This window comes from Lissotriton vulgaris, chromosome 4_1, assembly GCF_964263255.1.
Source record: "Lissotriton vulgaris chromosome 4_1, aLisVul1.2, whole genome shotgun sequence".
In the NCBI taxonomy this organism is placed as follows: domain Eukaryota; kingdom Metazoa; phylum Chordata; class Amphibia; order Caudata; family Salamandridae; genus Lissotriton; species Lissotriton vulgaris.
The window spans coordinates 994,537,716-994,564,871 of NC_141691.1; the positions used below are offsets into that span (position 1 = coordinate 994,537,716).

At 43.5% G+C, this 27,156-nt stretch overlaps 1 protein-coding gene across 1 annotated transcript in view; it reads left to right on the plus strand.

The window, feature by feature from the left end:
- The window catches only part of GFOD1 (Gfo/Idh/MocA-like oxidoreductase domain containing 1), a 266,288-nt gene extending 239,392 nt beyond the window's left edge, over positions 1-26,896 (plus strand). The window contains exon 2 of the mRNA XM_086965257.1: positions 25,403-26,896. Within this exon, the coding sequence (XP_086821383.1) occupies positions 25,403-26,322 (920 nt within the window). The 3' untranslated portion in view covers positions 26,323-26,896. The remainder of the gene's footprint in view (positions 1-25,402) is intronic.
- The last annotated feature ends 260 nt before the right edge of the window (positions 26,897-27,156 follow it).

The window sequence follows — 27,156 nt, forward strand, 5'->3', positions numbered from 1 at the left end:
TCCTCAACACCTACATGATGCAGCTATCCGACATCATCCGCACCCAAAAACTCAACATCATCTCATACGCTGATGACACACAACTCATCCTTTCTCTCACTGAAGACCCCTCCACCACCACATCCAACTTCTGAAACACTATAACCAGTGTCACTGACTGGATGAGGTCAAACTGCCTGGAACTGAACAAGGACAAGGCGGAAGTGCTTATCTTTGAGATTTCACTCGTACAGAAGCATAGAAATTCAGCAGTTATTGTTACCTGAGCTAACTATAACTTACGCCCCCGCAATGCATGACGCTGACCATGTCATGAGTGATGTAATATGTGAGTACATAAGCAGTGCATTGAAATCTGAGCCTAACTATAACGTCCCCATAACCTTTCGTTTTTTTCAGTGAATATATATATATATATCTACATATCACATCTCGTCCAGGTACCGCAAATGCTGCACTGCTGCTGCGGGAGGGGCGTGTGATGCCAGGTGTGGCCCCGGGTAGCGAAATCCACAAGTCTCTGGATCAGAGAACACTTGCGCACTCGAAGTCCTTACAAATGCTTTATTTGGACAAAATCTAGCCCCCGCTACGCGTTGTGGCCCTACGCCTTGCTCACGCATCTGTTACTGAGTGCAGTGTGAGCACTCCCTGAGTAAAATTCAACAAAATGACTGTGGGTTTACACTGAATTGACACTACAAGCAGACATCTTATGGTGGGACTATAGACATGTTATATATCCAGAAGAAGGCAGGCAATTGATTCAGGGAGGATTTGACACCGTGGCTTGTGTTTGGCTCAGGCGAGTAGGTGAGAAATACAAAACAAGGCACATTACAGTGAAGGGCATAACGTAACGTGATTTTCAAAGGCGAATTTGCCATTGTATATTAACACGTCTTGAAATAATGATCAGATGCTTTACAGATCCTAGGGGATTTGATGCTAGGTGTGGCTTCATGTCTTAATCCAGTGTATAGATCCACTACCATTGAAAGGCTTCGGTTGTTGAGTGCTGGGCTGGTGTCCTCGATAAGCAAAGCCAGGTTCTTTCTACTCTGGGCATTGAGGCCAAATGTCATATCCTTTTCATGTTATGGACAGAGCAAACAAATGCAGTTTTCTAGACTATCCCCAGCATGTAAACCTCCATTTTATATTCATCACCCTTCCGCTGGCTCCAGCTTAATGATTTCTCCTCACAAATTGGGGTGCGGGATCAAAAATTTGATTTGATATATTTATAACCACAGAATGACTACACTGCTTATTTTTTTAATACTTTTATGATATATTTTTTAAAACACGAAATTAGTTAAACTTTTTAGAAGAAAAAAAAACTGCAGTAATTAGCTTGGGCGAACTGTTAAAAAAAGTCTTATGGGATAAGGAGACCTGTGTTGTACTGCTGGCTTCTAAACTGTTTGATGATGGATAATCACTTTATTTCTGCGTATCTCCGTTTGCAAACCTAATTAGAAAGGGGGCGACTGGAAACAGACTGAATGCCAGTATTGAGTAGCACATAAAAAAATGAGGCGCTATACACAAAAAAATAATAACCACTACATATATATTTAGATTGAATAAATTATGTTTACATGTATTACAAGAGGCGGCAGTTGAGATATTTTAATGTATGAAATAAAGACAAAATCAATACGGGAAATACATTTTTTACGTTTTTTTGGTTTGTTTTGTCCCCGGCGCGTGCTTGGCCGAGCTACGGCAGAGCCTGCGTCGTCTCTATAGGAACAGCTTGGGGAATGCCTTCTCATTAGCAGCTTCCTGGACCCCATGCAGTGCAGGAAGCAGACACTGCCACAGTGGCCAATTTAAACCGTATTTCGCTTCACGCAGCAAACAAATTTGGTATAAAACCCCAACATCTGCTAGAGCGCTACTTATTAAAAGGGTCGGTGCGAGAGGAAAGTGCTGAAAGACCCCTGACGTGAAAATGGCGGCTGCCAAGTGAGTTTGGATCAAAACCAGCTCTCAGCGCCCTGCTGAAACACCAGACTAGCAATGCCTCGTGTTTTAGCTTATGGTTGAATATATCGAGCAATGTTACGTGAACGCCTCTGTGCGTCTTTGTTGTTTACAGCTTTGAGTGTTTCTACAGAAGTCAAGGATGAGGTTATCTAATGACACAACAGCGGCCTTGCCGACCAACTGAACACTAATAACAAAATTACGTTTTTTTTTATTTAGTTTAATGTCTATTAGGCATGTTTTGTGTCTACAGATGACTCCGGCCCCCATTGTGAGAAGCCTGGGAAAAGAGACGGGTTTTCTAAAGCTCTGAACTAACTAACACTGAGGGCGCAGGTAACAGCAGTGGTGGGGAACATCTGGCCCATTATGAGTATGACCCTAAGGGCCCACTTGGGAAAAGAGGAATAAGCAGGGGAGTTGATCATTCAAGGTCAGACCCCCTCAGTATTTCATCATTTTGGGATGGAATTTCAACCACAGCTTTCAGTTGCTTTGAGCAGGAGTTCGGTGGTGAGAGGCGTGCCCAGTGGACCTTGAGAACCTGTTGTAACTTACCCAGCCAGGGTATAAATACCTACCTAGCAGCTATACCATGCAAGAGCAGTATCCTACAGCGGTACAGAGGTAAATGTAAACCAGAACTTGTGAGAATGAGGTGTGGCCCATGAACACCTTTGTTAATGTTAATTAGCAGTGGTATGGTGCACAGTCTGCCATCAGGACGGCGTTGTAGTGCCTTTCATTTTTTTCAGGGTATGGCTTCTTTCTCTCATTTCACAGATCAGAGTTGGAGGTCTGTGTAAAACTGCTTACATATTTCTTCGGATGGGGTGAGTGCTGACTGCCTGGCAGATGTAGGCGTGGTAGGTAACTGATGGTAAAAAGTGGTAATGCCTGAACAGCCAGGTACCTGCATATTCCGGTTATGTTGGTTGCGTGTTCAGAGTTTTTCTCAATATGTGCTGTTGTACGATGTGGTCTTGTTGGACTAGATGGCGTGTCTGAACTGTTGTTTGTATGGAAAAACCTCTGTCAGCATTGGGTGTTATTTCCTAGTGGGAGGCCGTAAGGGAGGATGAGAGGTGAAGACAGAAAAGTATTTTCAGACGTACATCCTTACAATTAATTAAAAGAAATATAGGAGTGAGAAAGGGGCTCAGGAAGGGGTGCCATCTAGGCCACTGTGGTGAGTACCAATGGCGCAACTAGAGACAAATTTTGGGGGGGGGTGGGGAGGAGGGCGCTGTGGCTACTAAACTTTTGTGGGGGGGGGGGCTGATTCTTCCAGCAATATGCAGAGTGGAGATGCAGGGGCTTAAGAAGGGGTGAAAACACAACAAAGCCGCGTTAGCATGTAAATGGCCTGTTCAAGACCTGTGAATTACACCGTGCGGCTGTGTGTGTGCCCGGGAAGCTGTCTCAGACGGGCTGACACACACGACGGGGAGTGGGGCTGAAGCCCTTTGAGCCCAATGGGCGTTGGGCGCCTGGTGAGTTCCTTGATTAATGAAGTGAGTTTTTGAGGTGTCTTGAGGATGGTAGTACCAGAACAGTCCTGAGCTATAGGGAGAGGGGATGCCAGTGTACTGCAACACTCCTGAGGTATAGGGAATGGGGATGTCAGTGGAGACAGCTGAGCAGTTTAAATGTACATAAGCAGAACTGGATGTAGAAGGTTTGGGTTCTCAAAGCAGGTGAAGGATGGCAGGTCCCAGAGATCTTGTAGGGCCCGGTAAACAGAAATACAAAGAAAAGCAGGAAGATTAAGTGTGGGGGGGCCCTGAATTTACCTGAAGAATAGGCTAGGAGTTTTTAATGGGCCTTGGTGCAGCCTAAGAGCCAATCGAGGGAGAGGTGTGGCGCTGCGGCCAAGGCGACTGACATTGGAATCTGGGGATCATGGTTCGATCCCCGGCTCCGGCGGCAGGTTAGCCCAGCACCACCTGACTCTGGGCAATAGCTTGCTTAATCTTCCTGACAGCCCCCAGCGCCTAGAGACCCTTACGGCGGAATGTACGCGCTTTACAAATGTGGATTATGATTATTATTATAACAAGACTATTGATGCTTTGTGATGTCGGCAGGATAACAAGGACTGGCTGACACTCATCCTCATGACATGGGTAGGAGACACCTCTTAACAGTGTCACCAGCACAGTGGTCACTAACAAACTGTTGGTTTTTGCCATTAAAGGAGAGGTTTAGGGCTTTTCAAGGAAACCTCACCTAGAAACCCCCAAAAGTGATGGATGAAGTTCTCAAATTTATCATGGTCATTGGTAATTACTCTAAGCCGCAGTTTAGGCATCCCTTTTCATAGTGTAACGGGATCAGGGCTCACCTGCATACAATTGATTGCTGTCTGGGGTGGCACATGGACCACAAATAATGGCCTACAATGCAGTCAGAGTGATTATCAGTGGTTGAAATGAATAAATTCCAATCAGCACGTTTTTGTCATTTTCAAAGGAACTACCTAAAAAGCTCAAGTCACAGGAGGCTGTGAGTTTCATGTCATTGTCGCACAGCCTTAAGCTCTGACCAATAATACTTCCTGCCAATTAAACTCAACATATACTGCTAGGTTTATCATATAACTCCATGTCACTCAGACAGCTCGTTTCCAGTCCTGGATATGTGTTGATCAAATCAGTGTATTCTGGAAGTTGTAGTCATGGTTACGTTCACCTGAGCTAACAGGTCTGTTAATCTGTTTGGTCTTATACTATGTACGCCCTACAACTCCCATATAGCAATGTGCTAACAGCTTTAAAAGGCCAGTGCAAAGTTAAAGTGTTAGGCCGGACATGTGGCCACTTTACAGCGAAGCTATACCACAGATTTCAAGATGATCCAAGTTCCGCCTGGGGAAGACTCACACAATCCTATGTTTTTCATCAGATTCAGCTACAAGTTGATTTAATTTTCTTCTTTATAAACACGAGACAGTAGGTGCCAGAATGCTCCCTAGAAAGCATGTAAGTGCTGCACATACGGGTTAATAGTTCTGGGCAATGAGCATTAATGTGTCGTTATTTACAGGTAATCTTAATTACCCCAATTAAGGTCCTTCTCGTCCCAGTCCGTACATGAGTGATGCGGGATCGCCTCGTATTGTAAGGACTAGGGGAGTAGGTGCTAAAGTGGAGGTAGGACAAGCTCTCTAATAAAAAAAATTACTTTTCTGACATTCAACACCTAGATTGTCCATTAAAATACCCGTTTGTTAAAAAGAAAATCAATGGAAATTGGAGCATGGCTATGTTTGGGTCCGTAAAATAATCTGATTGGAAGGCTCTGATGGTGGCAGGTAAATTCAAGCGCACCTCTGCTCTGCTTGACCATTGGCTGCTCGTGTAAACATTAAGTTACTCAATCCTCCCCCTCTTGGACTTGGTAGTGAGGTACTGACACCCCCTCCCCCTTTTTAACGCCATGAAAAGGAAATCCCTGTAATCCTCACAACAAATCCCAAGCGGCAAAAACATCAGCAGCCTATAACGCGCCCCCACCTTCCCTGCGGTCCCAACCTGTGGTGCATGTATGCATTTTAGCCTAGCAAAGCAGAAGGAACTTCCCTAGCCTCTTGTCCAGGTGACCCCCCCCATCTACACCAGCAGCAAAAAAAGGAAACCTTACCCAGCAACTCTTTGGGAATATCCGAGCTCTCTTCTGTCATGTTGTCCTTTTGTTTACACCTAATTTTGCAAAATGTTGTTTCCTTTTAACGTATAATCCACAAAACGGTGATTGTGCTGTCACAAAACGTGGTGGCTGATGTAAAGTTGCCTGCGACAGGAGGCTATTCCGTTGTAAGGTGTCTCTTCCAGGGCTCCCCATGCCTCTGCTGCTAGAGTCAGTGTTTTGGATGAAAACGTTCAGTGTGTTCCAGTTGGGAAATAGAAGCGAGCATTGGCTGAGGAAGGAGGAGGGCCCTGGGAAAATGAACAATCCCGCAAGTGGTGCGCGCGCGCAACAGGAGACGTGCTTTCAATTATCGCGCCCGTGTCTGGGCACGATAATTCAAACCACACGGTCTATTGTTGTCTATTACGCGCACCAAGTGCATAATCAATACCAATAGCCGTGGGCGGAGCAACGCGTCCGTCTTTGGCCAATTGCGTGCAGTCTTTTATAAAAAGACGCACGCAAAGGCCAATGGGATAGTACAAAAGGAATCGCACACGGACGAGCGTGTGTGATTCCTAGGTCAGTGGTAATACCCCGTTTATCACTCACTAAAGGTCTTGCGCTGCGCGGGCACTGCTGCGCGGTGCAACACAGGCGCGAGACCTAAAAAAGAAGGCCCAGGTAACCTGATTAGGGTCACACCTTTATAAAACCCAGGAACCTTGGGGCAGAAGTTGTGTAGAAGTGGCTATGCTGTTTATAAGCATCTAAACGCAAAGAAGCAGTAACGTGATTTGACCTTGATGTGGAGAAGGACAACACAATCCTACATACAGTGTATCATTGGAGCAGCCTGTGCTCCAGTCTCAGGCAGCCAACATGAAGAGTTCTTTCCTAAGAATGGTTGTTTTGGAGAGTGTTGATGCAGCTGCAGGAGAGAAAGCAGACACGGGAAAGGAACACCCATTGGCAGATATAACTACAGGTGCTGTAAGACTACTGACACAGGTTGATGCACATGATATACACCAAGACCCCTTGGTGAACCGCATACCATAAAGACCTATATGGCCAACTTTGGGCATCTTAAACCAGAGCTCATCCAGAGCAGTAATGCTGTGGTCAAACCAGTTAACACATGAATATTTGGAGGAGATGAGGATCTAGACTAATTATTTTAAGGGATCACAAAGACTAGCTCAAGAATAAATCTGCTTTTTCACTAGCTGAGTCTCACTCACAGTAATTTTATGGTAATTGGACTAAGCGTGTTTAACACTAGTGTCTGCGTTTTAAGATAAGACCACTGGGGCACAGGTAGTGTAAGTGGCACCGGGCTGGTTACACGTGAACACACGTTCACACATGTGTGCCCATGTATGCAGGATGCATGATAGAGACGACCATTGTGTGCATCATGCCTGCTAATAAAAGTGATTACTTATAACTGCTGTTAATTAGCCCTGCTTTGGAACACCTAAAAAAAAGTGCCTCTCACTATTTTCAGTTGAATTCTCTCTAAAAAAACGGGAAATGAGCCAAATATGCCGAAATCTGTCAGGACAGCAGTTGAAAACCGGGACGCCTGGTCACCTTAACATAGAATCATTTGATTGAGGTCAGTTTCTACAGTCGGATTAAGGAGAGACACTGGATCTTTGTGATTTTGGTGCAGCGGATGGATTTGCCGTGCTTGCCACATAATCCAGAATTTGTTGTGCACTTTGCACATTACAATAGAAAAAAGGGGTGCTTTCTCAAACGCATCAAAATCTACTTTAGAAAAAGCACCCAGTGACAGACCCTTTGCTGAGGATAACCGGTCACCTTTCAGTTGCTGACTGCTATGTTCAGGCGTCAAACTGGTATTAAAGAGGCAAAACAGGCCTCTCTGTACAGTGTTCATATGTGGTAAAATAACACGAAATGGTACTACCACAAAATGTGTCACTGTATACTGCATCATGTGCCTTTACTGGAAGCATAATTAAGTCAACTCTTCCGCATAACTTGGCTCCATTTCTACATGTTACCAGTAGCCATGGATGTAGGTAGGCCAACTATTGACTATCTATCTATGCAGCAGCTGTGTGATGACTTTAAAAGCGTTTTATTATTATTTCACTGCAAGCAGAATATTGCCAGGCGCCAAGACTGAGTGACGGAACGGGATTGGGGGTTTCTTCTCTTCATTGCAGCCTGCAGGACATTTTAACGTAGAACGACGCTTGTGTCAATTAAAAAAAAAAGTGAACAATGTTCAGGAATGGAGGGAATAACTGTTTTTCAGGCTGTGCTTGTTGTGAAAGGAGTAGGCCCGCAGTTTACATGAAGGAAATATGCACTTACCTCTGCAGTGACAGGTGGTTGTTGAGCATTACAATCATCAAAACGGTGTTTTGACAGGTTTTAAGCGTGCATCTTACCTTGTGGTTAGACAGTTTATTTAGACATTTTTGTAAGCGTTTGTTGTTTCTGGCAACATAAAAAAAGTAGTTGGTATTTTTTAAGGAAAGGAGAAGACGACGATAGTACGGCGGCTTTAGAGATTTAGTCTATTTTTTTTTTAGAAGCGTACAATATTTCGACCAGTATGAAACACTGCCGTGCGAGCGCGTCCTCACTGAGCTGTTTCCCGGGGCTCCACTTCCTGGAAGAGTTTGCCCCCAAGTGGCGGACTCTGGAACTTCTCTAAAAAAATAAAGGCAATTCTGTACTTGCAAGCGTCTCTCTAAAGCAGGTGTCTCCAACCAGTAGCCCGTGAGCTATCACCAGTCTGTAAGTAGCTCTCCTGTGTTCAGCCCAATCTACTAATAGATAAGCTTTTGCTTCGTTGAATTATTATATGTATACTAATATTTAAAAGCATGCGCTCAAGATAAAAATGTCTCTATTTTCAGAACTCATGACGCTGCTGTTTGGCAAGAAATAGATGCGTTTTCAATTTTTTTTAAAGCTATTATTGAGGTTGGGAGGTTTATTATTCATATTATTACCTTAGTGCCAGGGGATTGCAGCTATGGCTTTTATGTATTACCTATGTACTGTCATTTCAAATTCTTGAAGGAGTTTTTTTTACATTAGTGCTGGAAGCTCTGCCTCATACACTGATGTGATCACTGCTGACAACCTTGGATGGGTTGGTCACTATTACATCACTAATATTAGTCGTTTGGGATGATTTCCATTGGACATAAGTAGCTCTTCTACAAAAAGGGTTGGAGATCCCTGCTCTACTCTTCTACTCGCTCTACATAGCGTACCAGATGAGTTGTTTCACTTTTAAAAACGTTATCATATTCCATAACAACAATGCACGACAGTAAGATCTCCCTCTGAGCTATGGCTTCGGCACTGGGACCAGTTTTATATGTTGTGCATTGGCTTCCATTCTCCAAAACGAGGGCGTAGTAGCAGGAGTGATATATAACCCATCATTGGACCGGCAGTGACGTCTCACGGATGATCTGTTGCCCCACCTGTCGTCCCTCAGCAGCTTCCCATTTGTTGGTGAAGGTCTTGGAGGTGGGAGGGTGTACAGGAGTGTTGATTACTGCAGGTACTACAGCTCTTATAGCGGTAGTACCTACTGCAACCCCTCGCTAGCAAGGGTAACAGTGACAGGATTACCAAGTGAAGCCAGAGATAGCAATTGGCACCCAAGCGACAGGCAATCACGCTCATACACATCACTACTGTGAGTGACATTTATGAATGGCATTGTTAAAGATAAAAAAATAGCTATTTGTTATGATAAAAAGGCTCTAAAACCAGTGAGCCAGAATCTGGCTCAACCTGAAGACGTTCATCCACAGAAAGCCAGCCATTACAGCTCCCCACTGACTTCTAATAGATGCTAGGATCAAAATTAAAATCCTCTGTACCATATAAAAGGGCAGTGCTGGGTTCTGATCAAGAACCACAGATCCCAAGGACTACACGGACCTGGATGGGTGAGAGGTGCTTTCTTTATTTTCTATCAGCTGCCCAACAAGCACTCTAGTGGAGTGGCTGCACTTCCGTCACAATAATCCTCCTTCCCTCTTGACTCAAGTCTTTCTGACCCTAGGTCCTTCTACCAGGCCACCTCCTACCTCCTCAGCACCTCCAAAAGGAGTGGCCCATATCCAGAGAGGTGTAGTGACCTCCAATCAGGGTTAAATTGGTAAGACGGGCACTCGGGCAATGGCCAAGGGGCCAGTATCCGAGTTGCAGCTGTGGGCTGCGTTTTTGGCAGCTTGGGAGGCCGATTTTGGTGGTGTCTGTGTTGTTCGGATGCCGCCAGTGGCCCAGTGTGTGCCTGAGTAGCCTTTCTGGAGGCAGATGAACGTCCATTACCTCTCTTTTATCAGCGGGCGGAGGTGTAACTCCCTATCTCTCGCTGGGCCGGCCCATTAATGTATGCATATTGAGTGGGGCAGGGGGCCTGAGCAGAAGTGGCCTCACATGTTTCCCAGGTGTGTTTCACCAGTGGGAACTAATCCGTACATATATGTTTATATAAGTAAAGTTAAGAAAACATCCCTCTGTCAGAGACCCCTCCTTCTTTTTATAAAAGTTCGTCAAAGCAGTGTTTTGCGGAAAGGCAATAAGCAAATGTGGGCCACTTTTTTTAGCGTGCCAGGACAGATTTTTAATCCCAATCCAACCCTGCATCCAGTCCCCCATGCCCTAACTCCCCTGTACCTCACAAAGTTCTGGTGGCATTCCACTACACTTATAAAAGGATCTTGCACTCTGAATTACCCAAACATCAAAACAACAATTGGAGAGGCAGGGAGATTAAGGAACTCTTTCTTAGTCCCCGGTTTAGTACGTATAAACAAGAAAAGAGAGGTATATGAGTCTCAAAAAGCCACAGAGACTGCAGAATCACACACCCACTTTGGGTGGTTAAGAAAGCCCTCACACACCGACCTAGTCAGTGTCATGCTTCATCATCGGGCCCCACCAAAGAGGCCGAGTGCCTCTTTGGTGTGCTACGACGCTAGAAGACTGCGGAGCTGGTTGTGTGAAAAGGGCGTGCAGTGAGGTATAAAATAAAAGTGCCTAAAGGGTATCTGCAAAAAATATTTTAATGAGTGATCCCTAAGACACGGTTAAAAGGAGTTATGTGTCTGAATATGTTGCCAAAGGTAATGGATTGGTTAATTCAGAGTTAAAGTTTTAGTCAGTCAACATGTTTCTGCCTTTACAATGGTTTAAGTTTATCTAGGCATTCGTCAGGACTAGTTTAAACCCCGGCGGTATGGACTCTCTAAATGTCCACCCTAACCTGGGGACGTGAAAGTGAAAAATCAAAAAAAGTGGTAAAAGTGCATGAAAAAGGGGGAAGAGAAAATCGCTCATTCCAAAAATACTCCAAGTTAGGGAATGTATCTGCACCTGTAAATAAAATAACACAGACAAACACAAAAGAGACAAACATACAATGAATTATTTGTATAGGTCATTGCGTTTGTCCAAGGTGCTCCAACACTATGGAGCACCTTGGACAAACGCAATGACCTATACAAATAATTAATTGTATGTTTGTCTCTTTTGTGTTTGGAATGAGCGATTTGCTCTTCCCCCTTTTTCATGCACTTTTACCACTTTTTTGATTTTTCTTAGGGATCACTCATTAAAATATTTTTTGCAGATACCCTTTAGGCACTTTTAATTTTATACCTCACTGCACGCCCCTTTCACACAACCAGCTCCGCAGTCTTCTGGCTTCGTAGCACACCAAAGAGGCACTCGGCCTCTTTGGTGGGGCCCGATGATGAAGCATGACACTAACTATGTCGGTGTGTGAGGGCTTTCTTAACCACCCAAAGTGGGTGTGTGATTCGCCAGTTGCATCGCTCCGTCTCTGTGGCTTTTTGAGACTCATATAACCTCTCTTTTCTTGTTTATACTTACCCAAACATCAGTCATCCATATAAAATACTGCAACAGAACCAGTGCCGTCCTAATGCACGGAAATGCTGGGCAGTTGCCCGGGGGTCCCAAGAGCATAGGGTCCCAGTGCAGACCAGAATTTAACAACAATTTTGGTTAAACATTTTTATTCCTGTGAGTGGTTGTGTAGGCAGGGCCCAGTGCACTGCTTTGCCAGGAGGCCTATAATGCTGTTAAGGCGGCCAGGGTTAGAACCATGGGAGTTCAGGGCCTTAAACTGTGTGATGCTGTGAACCCAAGTCTGAGGCTGGAACCCAGCTCGCTACATGCACGTGTAACAGGCGTGGCTGCACCCGGTATATTAAAAGTTACTCCCACAATTTTATTTAAGTTACTCTTTACATTATCACAATTATACTTAGGATTGTTGCCCCAAAACGTTACATAGGGAACCCCTTTGCTGCATGCCTGTAAATATTGCCTTCAGCACAGTTATGCTAGTTAATCTACTCCATCAGACCTTGCCTGTAAATCTTTCCTTTTTCTCATTTACTTATTGCCACAAAATAGCTTTACTTGTAATGATTGATCAAGCAAATAGGCATATGTAATCACTGCCCAACATAAGCATTTCAGTCATAAGTGCTCTAACAGGTTTCAGTCTTAAATCCGTATGGATAGAGTGTTACTTCTAGGGATTAATGCAAGCTTAGATTACCACCACAGAGGAGGTCTACCGGAACTGTACATCAGCAGAAGGTATATGTCCATATTCACTGCTAGATCACAGAATTAATGGAATAGTTTACTGTACTAGCAGTGTGGCTTTACCTTTATTTACTGCCCCAATATTTACTTTATTCAATGCATAATTATGTATTGTATTGTACTGCAACAGTTATCTAGCGTTCACTAGCCCTATTTGAGGCAATAAAACACTTTTCTACAAGGGCAGCAAGCTACGCTGTTTAGTGCATGTGGTTGGAAGGATGCTGTCTTTATATTTTGATCCTATGTGGGAAATGTTTCCACTTCACCCATATCTATTTGTCATTGTATTTGTATTTGAGTTTATATAGCTCATAAATCACCGATAGGTCTCATACTACTTGCAGAAATTAGAGAGATATATGGTAGAGAGGTTTTCCTAAGTCTGAAAAAACCATGTTTTCAAGTTCTCGTGGAATATTTTATGGTTTGTGTCGGCTCTGATAGCTAGTGGTAAGGTGTTCCATGTTGCAGGGCCTATTTTGGAAAAACATCTGTCCCTCTTTTTGATTTGTAAAGAAGTGGTCATAGTATGTATTTAGTTGGAACCTGCAGTAGTGGACTAGATTAGAGTCTTCAGAGTGCCCAGCAGTATGTGGTAGATGTCTTCAGTTCTTCCATGCGTATTCAGTTTGTGATGGCTGTTGTATGTGCTGGCACGTTACTGGATGGTGGGCAAAACCTAGCAGAGATGTTTTATGTGAAGTGTAAGAGTATTAGGCAGTATAAGTTGGCTTTTCTATTTTCCATTTTTATTTCATGTGAAATCTCGTGAGCTTTTTAAAATGTTTTTAAAAGTTTTTAAAAAGTGTAAAAAAATCAGTGATTATCGGTTTCCTCATTTTTTTGCCCCATACAAAATCAGAGGGATGGTGTTTTTCCAGTGCTTATAAAGAAACTTGTTTTTTCCTTCCTGCTTTATTCATATGGTCATTTATTCTCCCTTCATTCTTGCTATTAACTCCCTTATTTGTACCCTTTCCTCAAATTTGTTCTTCCAAGCACCGTTTCTTTATGTCACATATCTGCTATCAGATTTCTCAATACTTCAAACTTCTTGCATTGTATTTCTATTGTTGGTTTCACAGCACACTTATGACTTTAGATTGTGTTTTACGCTTTGGTCTTAGAGATTTCCAAAAGGAGGTTAGAATTGCCTTTACTGTTTCCCTCTCTTAAAGACTTTTGGATTTGTCTGAGCTGTCTGTTAAAGATTCCCTTTACTTATGTTTAAAACAATTCTTACTTTTGTGGTGATTGTTTCATTACAAGCAATCATAAACTATGGGTTAATACAATTGGAATATCTTTGTTTATGTTTCATATCTGCACCTTTGTACTTTTATTATAAATCTAAATAAACATTGGTTTCTTTTAAACCAGAAGTAGAATTAATTAACTTGATAGAGGTTGGCTTTCGGGGTTTATGGGAAAATAATATTTCCCCATTCCGTTGAGATGGAATATCAATGGGCTTAATGAATCAAAGTGTTTTACCCATTCTGTCTCTGGGGAAATGCGTTCACACAAAAAGGGCCCATGGTATTTGTTAATACAGTGTAGATTTTTTTTATTTAGAATTTCGCCTTTTTATGCGTGTGTAGAGTTTTCCTGTTATTTTTGCTTTACTGGTCTCCTCTTTGTACATCGTGTGAGCACAATTTCAGTTAAAAAGTATGTCAAAATAAGTAGATTAAATAAATTCCAGTTCAATTGTCCAGTTTTCTTAGTTTTCCTTTATTTTATATTCCAAAACACTTTTAATTTTTGAGCGGGGCAGGGGGCCTGAGCAGAAGTGGCCTCACATGTTTCCCAGGTGTGTTTCACCAGTGTGAACTAATCCTTACATATATGTTTATATAAGTAAAGTTAAGAAAACATCCCTCTGTCAGAGACCCCCTCCTACTTTTTTATAAAAGTTAGTCAAAGCAGTGTTTTGGGGAAAGGCAATATGCAAGTGTGGGCCACTTTTTTTTAGCGTGCCCGGGCAGATTTTTAATCCCAATCCAACCCTGCATCCAGTCCCCCATGCCCTAACTCCCCTGTACCTCACAAAGTACTGGTGGCATTCCACTACACTTATAAAAGGATCTTCCACTCTGAATTACCCAAACATCATTCATCCATATAAAATACTGCAACAGAACCAGTGCCATCCTAATGCATGGAGATGCTGGGCAGTTGCCCGGGGGCCCCACGAGCATAGGGTCCCAGTGCAGACCAGAATTTAACAACAATTTTGGTTAAACATTTTTATTCCTGTGAGTGGTTGTGTAGGCAGGGCCCAGTGCACTGCTTTGCCCGGGGGCCTATAATGCTGTTAAGGCAGCCAAGGATAGAACCATGCGAGTTCAGGGCCTTAAACTGTGTGATGCTGTGAACCAAAGTCTGAGGCTGGAACCCAGCTAGATGCATGCCCGTGTAGCAGGTGTGGCTGCACCCGGTATATTAAAAGTTACTCACACGATTTTATTTAAGTTACTCTTTCTATTATCACAATTATACCTAGGATTGTTGCCCCAAAACGTTACATAGGGAACCCCCTTGCTGCATGCCTGTAAATATTGCCTTAAGCACAGTTATGCTAGTTAATCTACTCCATCAGACCTTGCCTGTAAATCTTTCCTTTTTCTCATTTACTTATTGCCACAAAACAGCATTACTTGTAATGATTTATCCAGCAAATAGGCATACGTAATCACTGCCCAACATAAGCATTTCAGCCTTAAGTCCAGTAGAGAGCAGCAGAGAGCAGTGTTCAGAAGCAAGCAGAACGCCAGTAGCCATATTCCGCGGTGCAAAAAGCAGCAGCAGCGGCGAGCAGTACTTTCGCCCGGAGTTCCATCAAGGTCCCGGACCGGCCCTCCATAACCTGGTAAAAGCTCCCGGTGCTCGGCAAGGAGGCGGTAAAGACGGGACGGTGGAAGCCCACGGGTTGAACTGACGCATCGCAACCATCGGCACCCGGCACCCGGCTCCCGAGTGTGTGGTAGTGACCTCGGCAAACTGCCACGCCCCCCCCCGTTGGCAGCGGGCGGCAGCTGCAGTCTAGCATCAGCCGGTGAGCGGCGACCGGCTGACCGGCGACCGGCTGACCGGAACAACAGGAGCAACCGTGATTCAGCCTCAGCCTCAGCGGGCCCCAGCAGGCTGCCATCCGCGTATAAGCCACTAAAGCATCAAGCACCCGGTCACCCCACAGCGCGGCGGAGAGCCACACAGCAACACAGTGAGACCCTTGGGAGGCAGAGGTCTGACTTGAATGACCAGCTAGGATAGCCGCCTGCTAGAGAACACACCAACAGACCCAGGTATGTGGCCACACGACAAAGCTACCCCAGTAGGAAAGCTTTTTCTTTTTTTTTTCTTTTGCCCTCCACGAGACTGACTAAAGAACATTACTAATCATTACTAATCAGCTGCTAATAAACTGGACGTAGCCTACAAACACCTAACTGGTCATTTTATCTCTAATGAAATTGCATTCTGAAGTGGCCCACACCCACCGTCATTCACCTACCAAACAATCCAAATAAATTAATTGCCACGGGGAAATAGACTTACTGTCTCTGATTCACACGCAGTGGAGAAAAAGAGTTCAAGCCAAGATCCCCCCGGAGGAATGAGATCCGGTAAAGAAAGAAAGTATACTGCTCCCAAGCGAAGGAAGTCCAAACAACTAGACGCAGCTGGGGCTCAGGGCCACGTCAAGCACACCCTAAAACCTCAGAAACTTAAGAGCCTAACTCTACGGGACTATTTCAGAAAGACCCCGCTTAAACCCTCAGAATTAATACAACAATCAGAGCAATACCCGCAAGCCTTGGAGGCAACTACCCTTACAACCTTCGACCTCCTAGGGTCTGACCTTAAAGTATCGCCGAAAAATTGGGCATTCAACACAATGCCAGCAAAAGAGCCGCCAGATGTTTATTTTTTCGGATCCACCTGTACCAACCAAGACAGGGAAATTACCCAAACAGTTTCTCTTACTCCGGAGAAACCTTCAACCCCTCTGGCAGACGATAACGGGACTGCCCCTCCACAGCAATCTCAGCTGGAAGACATAATGCATTCAATAGAAGCCTCTCCCTTGTTGCTACAACTTCCACATTTTCCGATTAAGCCACTCACAGGCTTCTCTCAGCAAATAATGACGGCCCAAATCCACGGGCCACCGCAATTTAATGGTAGCTGCCAACCTCTAAATTTGCTACCTTCACCAACAACAAAAACATTAATAGAACCAACAGACGTAAGTCCATTACACAAGTTACCTTCACCCTCCGGCCAAATAAGAACTCTATGTCAAGGCAAATCAGCACAGAAGGCAGCAAAGGATCAACCCACGCCGAATTTGTCATTTCTCTTTAAAACCACCTCAAACTCCCCAAACTTGAGTCTCACTTTAGATGACAAACCGAATACAGAAGAGGACACTACGACCAGCGCTTGGCCCCAACTACTGCAGACCCTCCAACAAATTGTGACCGCTCTTAACTATCATTCAATAAAATTAGAGGTCCAAGTGGATCTACTAAACACCTTGGCACTCTTTACGTCAGGGATTGACGGCAAACTAGATCAATTGAATTCATTAACCTTAAGAGCGCAAGCATCCGCAAACCTTGCACAACCATCGTGCTGCTGCTCTCCAATTATCAACTCCCTTTCCCTGCTCCCAGACTGGCTCTCCACAGTTATCCAGGAAGTAAAGCAGTTGAGGGGTGCAGCATGTCAGCCATATTACAACCTGCTAAACATCAAGAACAAGACAAACCACTGAAGGACTGCGGAAACAAAAAAACAAAGGAAGAAGAAGCTGATACTAAAAGGTCCACTAACCGCCTTCCATCGACGAATGACCATTCCCACAGCGCCCTAATAATTCCAACCCCGACGGTTGAAAACTGCACTTTTCCATCATCAACCGGGCCTATAAACCTGCATGTCAAATCTGAGGACGGACGAAACAACAGTCCTGATTCATCGCCCGTTCCCTCAGTCCTGGTTTCTCCTAGGCCGATTCCCCCCTGTAGCAAAAGAGAGCGCAAACGTCAACGAAAAGCAAGGAATAAACTCAGGCCTAACTCCAACTTGGCCCATCTGAACCTCTTTCCTATCTTCTCGAAAGCCGAAAACAAAAAATCCTCCCCAGACCCCAACACAGAGGCACCGACAACAAACCCATCAACAACCTCGAATGGACCAACTGTGGACTTACCCATTCAACAACCGGCAAGGAGCCCTCAGAGCCTAAGTACATCAACAATTGCCCCGGCAATGAAAACAGAGGGCAGTGATCCTGCAACAAGCACAAGGGTGAGTCCAGTTAGGTCAAGCACAAGGGTGAGCCCAATCAGGTCAAGCAACACTGGGCAAGAGACAGCGGCAGGAAAATCTCAGCCTTTAATGGATCTCCGCCCCTCTGAGAATGAAAAAACAACGGCAAAACTGTGTCTTACTAAAACCATTTGCAATGACATAGCTGCCCGGATCAGACATACTTCACAACCAAAACAGGCTCCCTTTCAACCATTACAGATGCCATACCAAAACAGACCTGATGCAACAATCGAAAAACTGATCCCCAATCACGCAACTGCACCTGAGCCGCGAAGTGAAAACCAATCGCGTCATCGGATTTTACTAGCCCCCGAGTACAAATCTAAGGGGCGGCACGACATTCTCAACAGATCAAATCTGCTGAAATTAGCGGAAGGCATACCGGGGCTTGTGGGACTGGATACGAACAACATTGAATCCATTGAATTTCTTCCCCCACGAGGAAACCAACCCTCTGAGGTCACTGTTGTTACCTTCACGCAGGCAGGCTGGGCAGGAGCCTTCCTCGAACACAAGGCCTCACTGCGGAATTGGGGGATTAGAGTGTACCCTTACTCAACGCCAGGGTATCCAATCACACTGCTATCAAGAGTAACTGCATCCAACAAGCCGGCCTGCACCAAAAAATCAGAGAATGGGAGGCCGTTTTCTGTTCTAAAAAACGCCTCAGGGCCAGACACAGAACTTAAATGCCCTGAAACAGCGGCGTTAAACAACGAACTAGATCAAGCCTGGGGATGGCTGCCAGCAGTGCTGGCCACCAAAAGCAGAAACTGACCACCTGTGACAGGCCCACCAGCAAAAATACACAAGGCACTAAAACCACTCCTTCCGCCAGGGGTACAACAGTGAGGCTAGTGGCAAGGGGGAACCACTTTTCTCACTGTGCTCATGGAACATCTGCGGCCTACACCATAAAATCCAAAATGAAGACACTATGTCTTTCCTGGGGGAACACGTGGCAATTGCCCTGCAGGAAACCTGGGAGCTAGAGGGTCGCCCCATTGAAGGATTCATTGAATATCGGAAGCAGGCACAGAGGGACAGCCGCTTCGGCCATCCTAAAGGCGGGCTTTCCTTATACATATCCAACAACCTAAAAGGTGAATTGAGTCAACTTAACCTGAAAGAAGACTGGCTACTGGGGGTCAAAATCAAATTACGGAACAGACCGCGATTGCTCCTACTCATAAATGTGTATATCAATCCTAATACCCGCACAAAAAAAGATCACCTGGCCAGATTTTGTGAAACAATGATCGATATAGCCACAGAATATCCCAACTCAGACCGCATCATCACTGGAGATTTCAACACGAACCTCTTCCAGGGGAATACAGCAGACTCAGACGGACCTAATCTGACCAGTATTATTGAGGATCCCCCCCAATCTAAACCCCCCATGCAAACTTCCAATACATTAGGCGAGACCACCGTGTTGAGACTTTACAATGCAGGGTATCTGGTGGTGAATGGAAGATCAGCAAGTGATTCCTCCCCAAACTGGACCTGGTCAAATGGAAGAACAAAATCCTACCTGGATTTCGCTATTTGCAACTCAGAATTCCTGTCCAATCTGGCCAGCTTTTCCGTCCTGCCAAGATTTGAGAGCGACCACAGGCCATTGGTCATTTCCTTTGCCGCAAATTTAGTCCTCTATAAAAAGGCACCATTTACATACAAAGGAATATATTCCGACAACCTAAAACGCCTGAAATGGAGTGAGTCTAATGGACAGTACATCCTAAAAACAAGCAAGGATTTTATCATGTGTGTTCTTGACCAAAAGGCATCTCCAACAGCAACATGGTCGCAGCTATGTACACACCTGATCAGACTATATCCAGCGACAAGGCAGGTTCCAAACCATACACCACCAGTAGGAGCAACAGCACTCCCCTTGATAAAAACACTAAAGAGAACTAGAAACAACGCATTGAGGCTGTTCTTAAATTCTCCAGAGAACAGTAGCCTCCTCGACACATATCGTCAAGCCCAAAAGGCATTTAGGAGGGCAGTTACCCAAGAGAGAAAGGATCAGGAAGCTCGATGCTGGGTCAAACTGGTATGGGAAAGTAAACAACAAAATTCAAAGTCATTTTGGTCACTCATTAACAATATCGATCGGAATACAACATCCTTCAGATCAGCGAACATCCAGGAAGCAGACTGGATCTTGTACCTAACAGAGCATTTCCAGGCACAAGACAATCCTGATGGTCCTGGATTATTACGGGTCTCTGACACCGGCACAGGTACAATACTGAATCCTCCACTCGATCAAATGCAGGGGCCCTCCTCATTTGAGGCACTGTCAAAAGAAAGAGTAGTCAATGCTCTGACCAAAGGGAGACAAGATGGAGCACCAGGCCCGAATGGCCTGCCGCAGAGGCTATTCAAGTCCGACATCCCTTTCTGGTCCAAAGTGCTATTAAATCTTTTTAATTACTCCCTGAAACACCAAACCATCCCGGATTCCTGGAGAGGTGCTATTATCCATCCCATCTATAAAGCCGGTCCACGAGGCAATCCAAACAACTATAGATTAATTGCCCTGTTGGACATAGAAGCAAAACATTTTGCAGGCCTTATCCTGGAGGATCTTAGACAATGGGCAAAGGAAAAAAATCTGATTCCTTTCAATCAGACAGGGTTTGTTGCCAAATCAGGAACATTGACAAACTTACTGGCAACCTACACCATCATCGACAAAGCCCTCGCAAATTCCAGGTCGCTTTTTTGCTGCTTTGTCAATTTCAAAGCAGCCTTTGACAAGGTGCCCAGGACAGCGCTGTGGCAAAAACTGAAGCAGTGGGGAATCCCAGACAACATCTTGAATCCCATTATCCTGCTGTACTTCAATACATGGGTCCGAGTGAAGCTAGGGTCCGGCACGCATCTCTCCCGGAAAATCTGGACTTCTCGTGGAGTCAAACAAGGATGCTTGCTGGCTCCCCTCCTCTTCAATCTATTCATAGCGGATCTATCAAACACGCTTGAGGAAGTAATCAGTCATCCACCAAAAGTAGAAGGCATGGCACTATGCAATCTTTTATATGCCGATGACCTGGCACTGTTCAGCCTCACCAGAGTGGGGCTACAGAGACTTCTGGATGCCTTAATGCAATATACGGTTAACAACCAATTAGAAATAAACATGAAAAAAACTATGGTTGTCCCGTTTGGAAAAAAAACGCTATAGCGGTGGAGGCTGGACAATAAACAAAGAAAGCATCTCAATCGGCCAATCATACAAATACCTAGGGGTCCATTTGGACTCCAGGGGCAGTTTCACCAAACAGAGTACTGTGATTGCAGCCAAGGCAACAGTGTTAATGATATCCCTGGCTAAGCTATCAAGGAGACTCTCAGGTCCCACGGTTCTGCCCTTACTGGAAGTGTTTAGAGCAAAGATCGGCCCCACACTTCCGTACGGTATAGAGATCTTCAAGGGAAGAATGAACAAGTCTCTAAACAAACTGACAACCAAACTCTACAAAAAACTGCTCCACCTGCCGAGTTCCTCCTCGCCAGCACAGGTTAGACTAGAGCTAGGCTTAACTAACTATGAATCCTCTGATGTTGGCTCATATCTTAATCTGATCCACAAATTAAGGAAGGCAGAAGCTGGCACCTTGGAATTCTTGGTCTGGAATGAAATTAGTGTGAGCAATCCGGGAGGAACATATGGCCGCCTCCTAAATGATTACATCCAACAAACGTCTGCTGCGGATCTCTGGGCCCTCAACCCAAGCCAGACTGCCTTCAAAAATACAATTAAAAAAGCTATAAGACTGAAATCCCTGACCACGGACAAAGCTCTCCTTGCGAAACGCAGCCATGCTTGGGCAGTAGCCAACTCCTATAAACGACTTTGTCCGGCCAATTATCTTTCGATAACATTCTCTTATCATCTAAAGCGATGCCTGATTGCCCTAAGACTTGGAGATTGGCGCTTTCTACAAAATCTCCCTGTATGGCGCCAAAAAAGGGCTGATCAAACGTGCAGAGGGTGCGGGTCAGCTAATGAAACCTTTTTGCACGTGCTCTGTATATGCCCCTTCTTCATGTCCCAACGCAGACGCTTACTCAGGCCGGAATGGAACAGGTTGGGAGTTCGGACTTGCAGACATGCCATTACTGCTGCTCTGTCTCCAGAGAACACTGTCTTAAACATAAAATTGGCTAAATTCGTTCAGTATGCCTACAGGCTTTTAGAAAAATTGGACCACTGTGCAGAATAATGTGTACCCAACCCCATCGGCATTGTCTGGGAGTGCTAACCTTTAAATTGACATGCTGCAGTAAGCACTGATAAGAAAGCTACATTGTATTCTGTTTTTATTCTCTTTCATCTTTTATTCTTTTTTTAAGCTGTAAGATTGTATTAATGTGCTGGTAGAAACTTTTAAAGATATGTTTATATATCTAAAATAAAGATGTTATACAGCCTTAAGTGCCCTAACAGATTTCAGTCTTAAATCCGTATGGATAGAGTGCTACTGCTAGGGATGAATGCAAGCGTAGATTACCACCACAGAGGAGGTCTACCGGAACTGTACATCAGCAGAAGGTATATGTCCATATTCACTGCTAGATCACAGAATTAATGGAATAGTTTACTGTACTAGCAGTGTGGCTTTACCTTTATTTACTGCCCCAATATTTACTTTATTCAATGCATAATTATGTATTGCATTGTACTGCAACAGTTATCTAGCGTTCACTAGCCCTATTTGAGGCAATAAAACACTTTTCTACAAGGGCAGCAAGCTACGCTGTGTAGTGCATGTGGTTGGAAGGATGCTTTCTTTATATTTTGATCCTATGTGGAAATGTTTCCACGTCACCCATATCTATTTGTCATTGTATTTGTATTTGAGTTTATATAGCTCATAAATCAATGATAGGTCTCATACTACTTGCAGAAATTAGAGAGGTATATGGTAGAGAGGTTTTCCTAGGTCTGAAAAAACCATGTTTTCAAGTTCTCGCAGAATATTTTATGGTTTGTGTCGGCTCTGATAGCTAGTGGGAAGGTTTTCCATGTTGCAGGGCCTATTTTGGAAAAACATCTGTCCCCCTTTTTGATTTGTAAAGAAGAGGTCATAGTATGTATTTAGTTGGAACCTGCAGTAGTGGACTAGATTAGAGTTTTCAGAGTGCCCAGCAGTATGTGGTAGATTTCTTCAGTTCTTCCATGCGTATTCAGTTTGTGATGGCTGTTGTATGTGCTGGCCCGTTACTGGATGGTGGGCAAAACCTAGCAGAGATGTTTTATGTGAAGTGTAAGAGTATTAGGCAGTTTAAGTTGGCTTTTCTATTTTCCATTTTTATTTCATGTGAAATCTCGTGAGCTTTTTAAAATGTTTTTAAAAGTTTTTAAAAAGTGTAACAAAATCAGTGATTATCGGTTTCCCCCTTTTTTTGCCCCATAAAAAATCAGAGGGATGGTGTTTTTCCAGTGCTTATAAAGAAACTTGGTTTTTCCTTCCTGCTTCATTCATATGGTCATTTATTCTCCCTTCATTCTTGCTATTAACTCCCTTATTTGTACCCTTTCCTCAAATTTGTTCTTCCAAGCACCGTTTCTTTATGTGACATATCTGCTATCAGATTTCTCAAAATTTCAAACTTCTTGCATTGTATTTCTATTGTTGGTTTCACAGCACACTTAAGCCTTTAGATTGTGTTTTACGCTTTGGTCTTAGACATTTCCAAAAGGAGGTTAGATTTGCCTCTACTGTTTCTCTCTCTTGTTTTTAAAAGAAAGGCTTTTGGATTTGTCTGAGCTGTCTGTTAAAGTTTCCATTTACTTATGTTTAGAACAATTCTTACATTTGTGGTGATTGGTTCATTACAAGCAATCATAAACTATGGGCTAATACAATTGGAATATCTTTTTTTATGTTTCATATCTGCACCTTTGTACTTTTTTTATAAATCTAAATAAACATTTGTTTCTTTTAAACCAGAAGTAGAATTAATTAACTTGATAGAGGTTGGCCTTCGGGGTTTATGGGAAAATAATATTTCCCCATTCCGTTGAGATGGAATATCAATGGGCTTAATGAATCAAAGTGTTTTACCCATTCTGTCTCTGGGGAAATGCGTTCAGACAAAAAGGGCCCATGGTATTTGTTAATACAGTGTAGATATTTTTGCTTTACTGATCTCCTCTTTGTACATCGTGTGAGCAAAATTTCAGTTAAAAAGTATGTCAAAATAAGTAGATTAAATAAATTCCAGTTCAATTGTCCAGTTTTCTTAGTTTTCCTTTATTTTATATTCCAAAACACTTTTAATTTGTAATCTTTTGTAATCCAATTGGTCCACCTCAGCCAACGTATTTGTACCACAAGACTGAACTTCTTCAAAATTGTATGCTTCAGTCAGTAATTTCGACTTTCATATTTTATGCCTAAAACCTCATATGCCGGATTAGGCCAATCATGCGGAGTGCCTGTTCAGATGTAGGACACAAATCCAGGAGTGCAGGATGGGGTTGGCTTAATCCTGTATATGAGGTTTCAGGCATAAATTATGCACTTCGAAATTACTCACTGAACCATCCGATTTTGGGATTTGAAAGACAAAGAGGATTGAATTTGAAATGTTCAATGTATCCTAGCCATTAAAATTGGGACACCCTGAAGAAGTTCACTGTTCTACTGTTCTGGGCGAAACATGTTGGCTGAGGCTGTAACAAATGGAATATGAAAGATGTAAATATAAAAGCGTTTTGGAATACAAAATAAAGAAGAAACAAAGAAAACTGGACAGCTGAACTGGACTTTTTTTTATCTATCACTGTTTATTTTCAGGTTGCATCGCTACATTTATGTAACTTTTCTTGTCTGCATCGCTGAGGTATCAAGGAGCGGCGGATATTGAGAGAGTGCGCACCATACATACATTTTTAGGGACATAAAAGTGGGGTGGGGGTTGCGATTTACTTTACCTGACGCTTTTTGTGACTGTTGGAAAAATAAGTAGACTATTAGCATGGCAGACACATAATTATAATTGCCAAGCGAGCCATGCATGGGCAAAGTATGCACTAGATAATTTACATTGTGAAGACCCTCTGTTCTATATTAGCAGTGGCACATTTAAGACTGTTTACATGTTGTCTTGAATTTCGGGCAACATTGGCTTGATAGAGAATTGGCTCTTGAGTTCCTGTGGTGGTGAGCTGACAGGACTTCAAGACTTTATTGTGTAGCTAAACCAATATCCTCTAGGTAATAATAGCATACTATCCTTCTGGCTGTGGTGACCCTTTTATCCATGAACTTGTAAAGAAGGGGTGGGCTGTGTCACCCTATAGATAGAAATCTTTGCAGCTCTCCCACTACAGTGGGCTTGGTAGATACATTTTCAGATCCACCACCCCCATGTACAACAGCATTCAATTTCTTTTGCATCATAACATGTTTACAGTGGAGTGCTTAAAAATATAACCCTTTTAGAATGTCATCCTGATTGCACTTTTAGAATGCAATCTTCATTCAGATCCCTTGTTTATTTCACAAACATCTTTTAATCTCATTGTAAAACAAGACATTCTTCTTAGGGCCTGAATATGTTTGATTATTACAAAGGAAAGGAAGAGAAAAATCCAACATGAAATGCCGTTAATGGCTTTATAAATATCTTACTCCCGCTACAAATAAAGATACATAGCTACAAAGGATTTGTTGGGAGGTGAATATTGGTATGAACTATATCGCTATGTTGACACTCATATTCACATTTATTTCTCTTTTTGTTTCAGGCATTGGTAAAAATGTGATCTGTGACAGAACTGCTACTCCACTGGATGCTTTCAGGATGATGTCAGCGGCTCACTACTACCCAAAACTCATGAGCATCATGGGAAATGTCCTCCGCTTCTTGCCTGCCTTTGTGAAGATGAAACAACTGATTCAAGAGGGTTATGTGGGCGAGCTGCTGGTCTGTGAGGTTCAAGTCCACAGTGGAAGCCTCCTGGGTAAAAAGTATAACTGGAGTTGTGACGATCTGATGGGTGGCGGAGGCCTGCATTCAGTGGGCAGTTACATCATTGATCTTTTGACCTTCCTGACCAGCCAAAAAGCAGTGAAGGTACATGGGCTTCTCAAGACCTTTGTGAAGCAGACAGATTACATTAAAGGAATACGCCAAATCACCAGTGATGACTTTTGCACATTTCAAATGGTTCTAGAAGGTGGTGTGTGTTGTACTGTGACTCTCAACTTCAACGTCCCGGGTGATTTTAAGCAAGACATAATTGTGGTCGGTTCTTTAGGAAGATTGAATGTAATTGGCACTGACCTGTATGGGCAGCGGAACAGTTCTAGCGAGAGGGAACTTCTTCTCAAAGACTCTACACCCGTTAGCAACTCCCTCTTGCCTGAGAAGGCTTTCAGTGATATCCCATCCCCTTACCTGCGTGGAACAATCAAAATGGTGCAAGCCGTCCGTCAAGCATTTCATGACCAGGACGACAGGCGAACCTGGGATGGCAGGCCTCTCACAATGGCGGCCACATTTGATGACTGCCTGTATGCCCTATGTGTTGTGGACACAATAAAAAAGTCAAATCAAACTGGGGAATGGCAGAACATTGTAATCATGACAGAGGAGCCAGAGTTGAGTCCAGCCTACCTAATCAGCGAAGCAATGCGGAGGAGTCGTATGTCACTGTATTGCTAACCAGGGCAGCATGGAAGTGTGGTTCTCTGGAAAAGGACTGTTTGTCGTAGGAAACCCATTGTAATTTGAAACCAACAACATTCAGAGGAATCTCTGTTGATCTGCTTGCAGTATTATCTGGTTATTCCAATAAATAGCTAAATAGAAAGATAGGTAGTGGATCCATTTCTTCCATCTCGTTGACTGTTTTAGTAGAACTGCATTTACTGTGCATGGAAAGGAAGCCTTTACAACTTCCTGTACCAACCCGACAGCTGTGAAGTTGACTTACATTAGAAGAATAGGTCCTATTGCAAATGGGACTCTTTCAGGCCAAATAAGCCAAGCTCTCCATTGGCTATACAAGGAGTCTATGTGCCCTGATAATATTTATTTCCCCTGGACTACCTATCTCATTCATCAGTTATCTGTGATGTCTTTCGAAACCTCAGTAGCCACAAATGCCAACCGTAACCATAAGTTCTGAAGACTTAACTCTACTATCCTGGTAGGCTGCCATTGCCATTTCATGGGATAGTTATGGAATAAAGAAACAATAAAAAGTCTTGGTGTTATTAAATTATTGGTCAAGTTGTGACAGTGTGCGGATTCTTATTGTATGCTTATTGAAAGAGATCCCCTCTTATATAGATATATTTTTGTATTACAGCTGATTTCTCTCTTTAAATGGAACAATAGAGGTCTGTCTGAAGTATCATTTTTCTTCTTCAAGAACTATTAATATTAGTATTTGCTCCAATTTGTTACTTGAAACTAAAAAGGTAACAATGTCAACATAATCAGGAATCCTACCCTGGATTTAATAATTGGATTTATCCACAGCCATGGGGTACA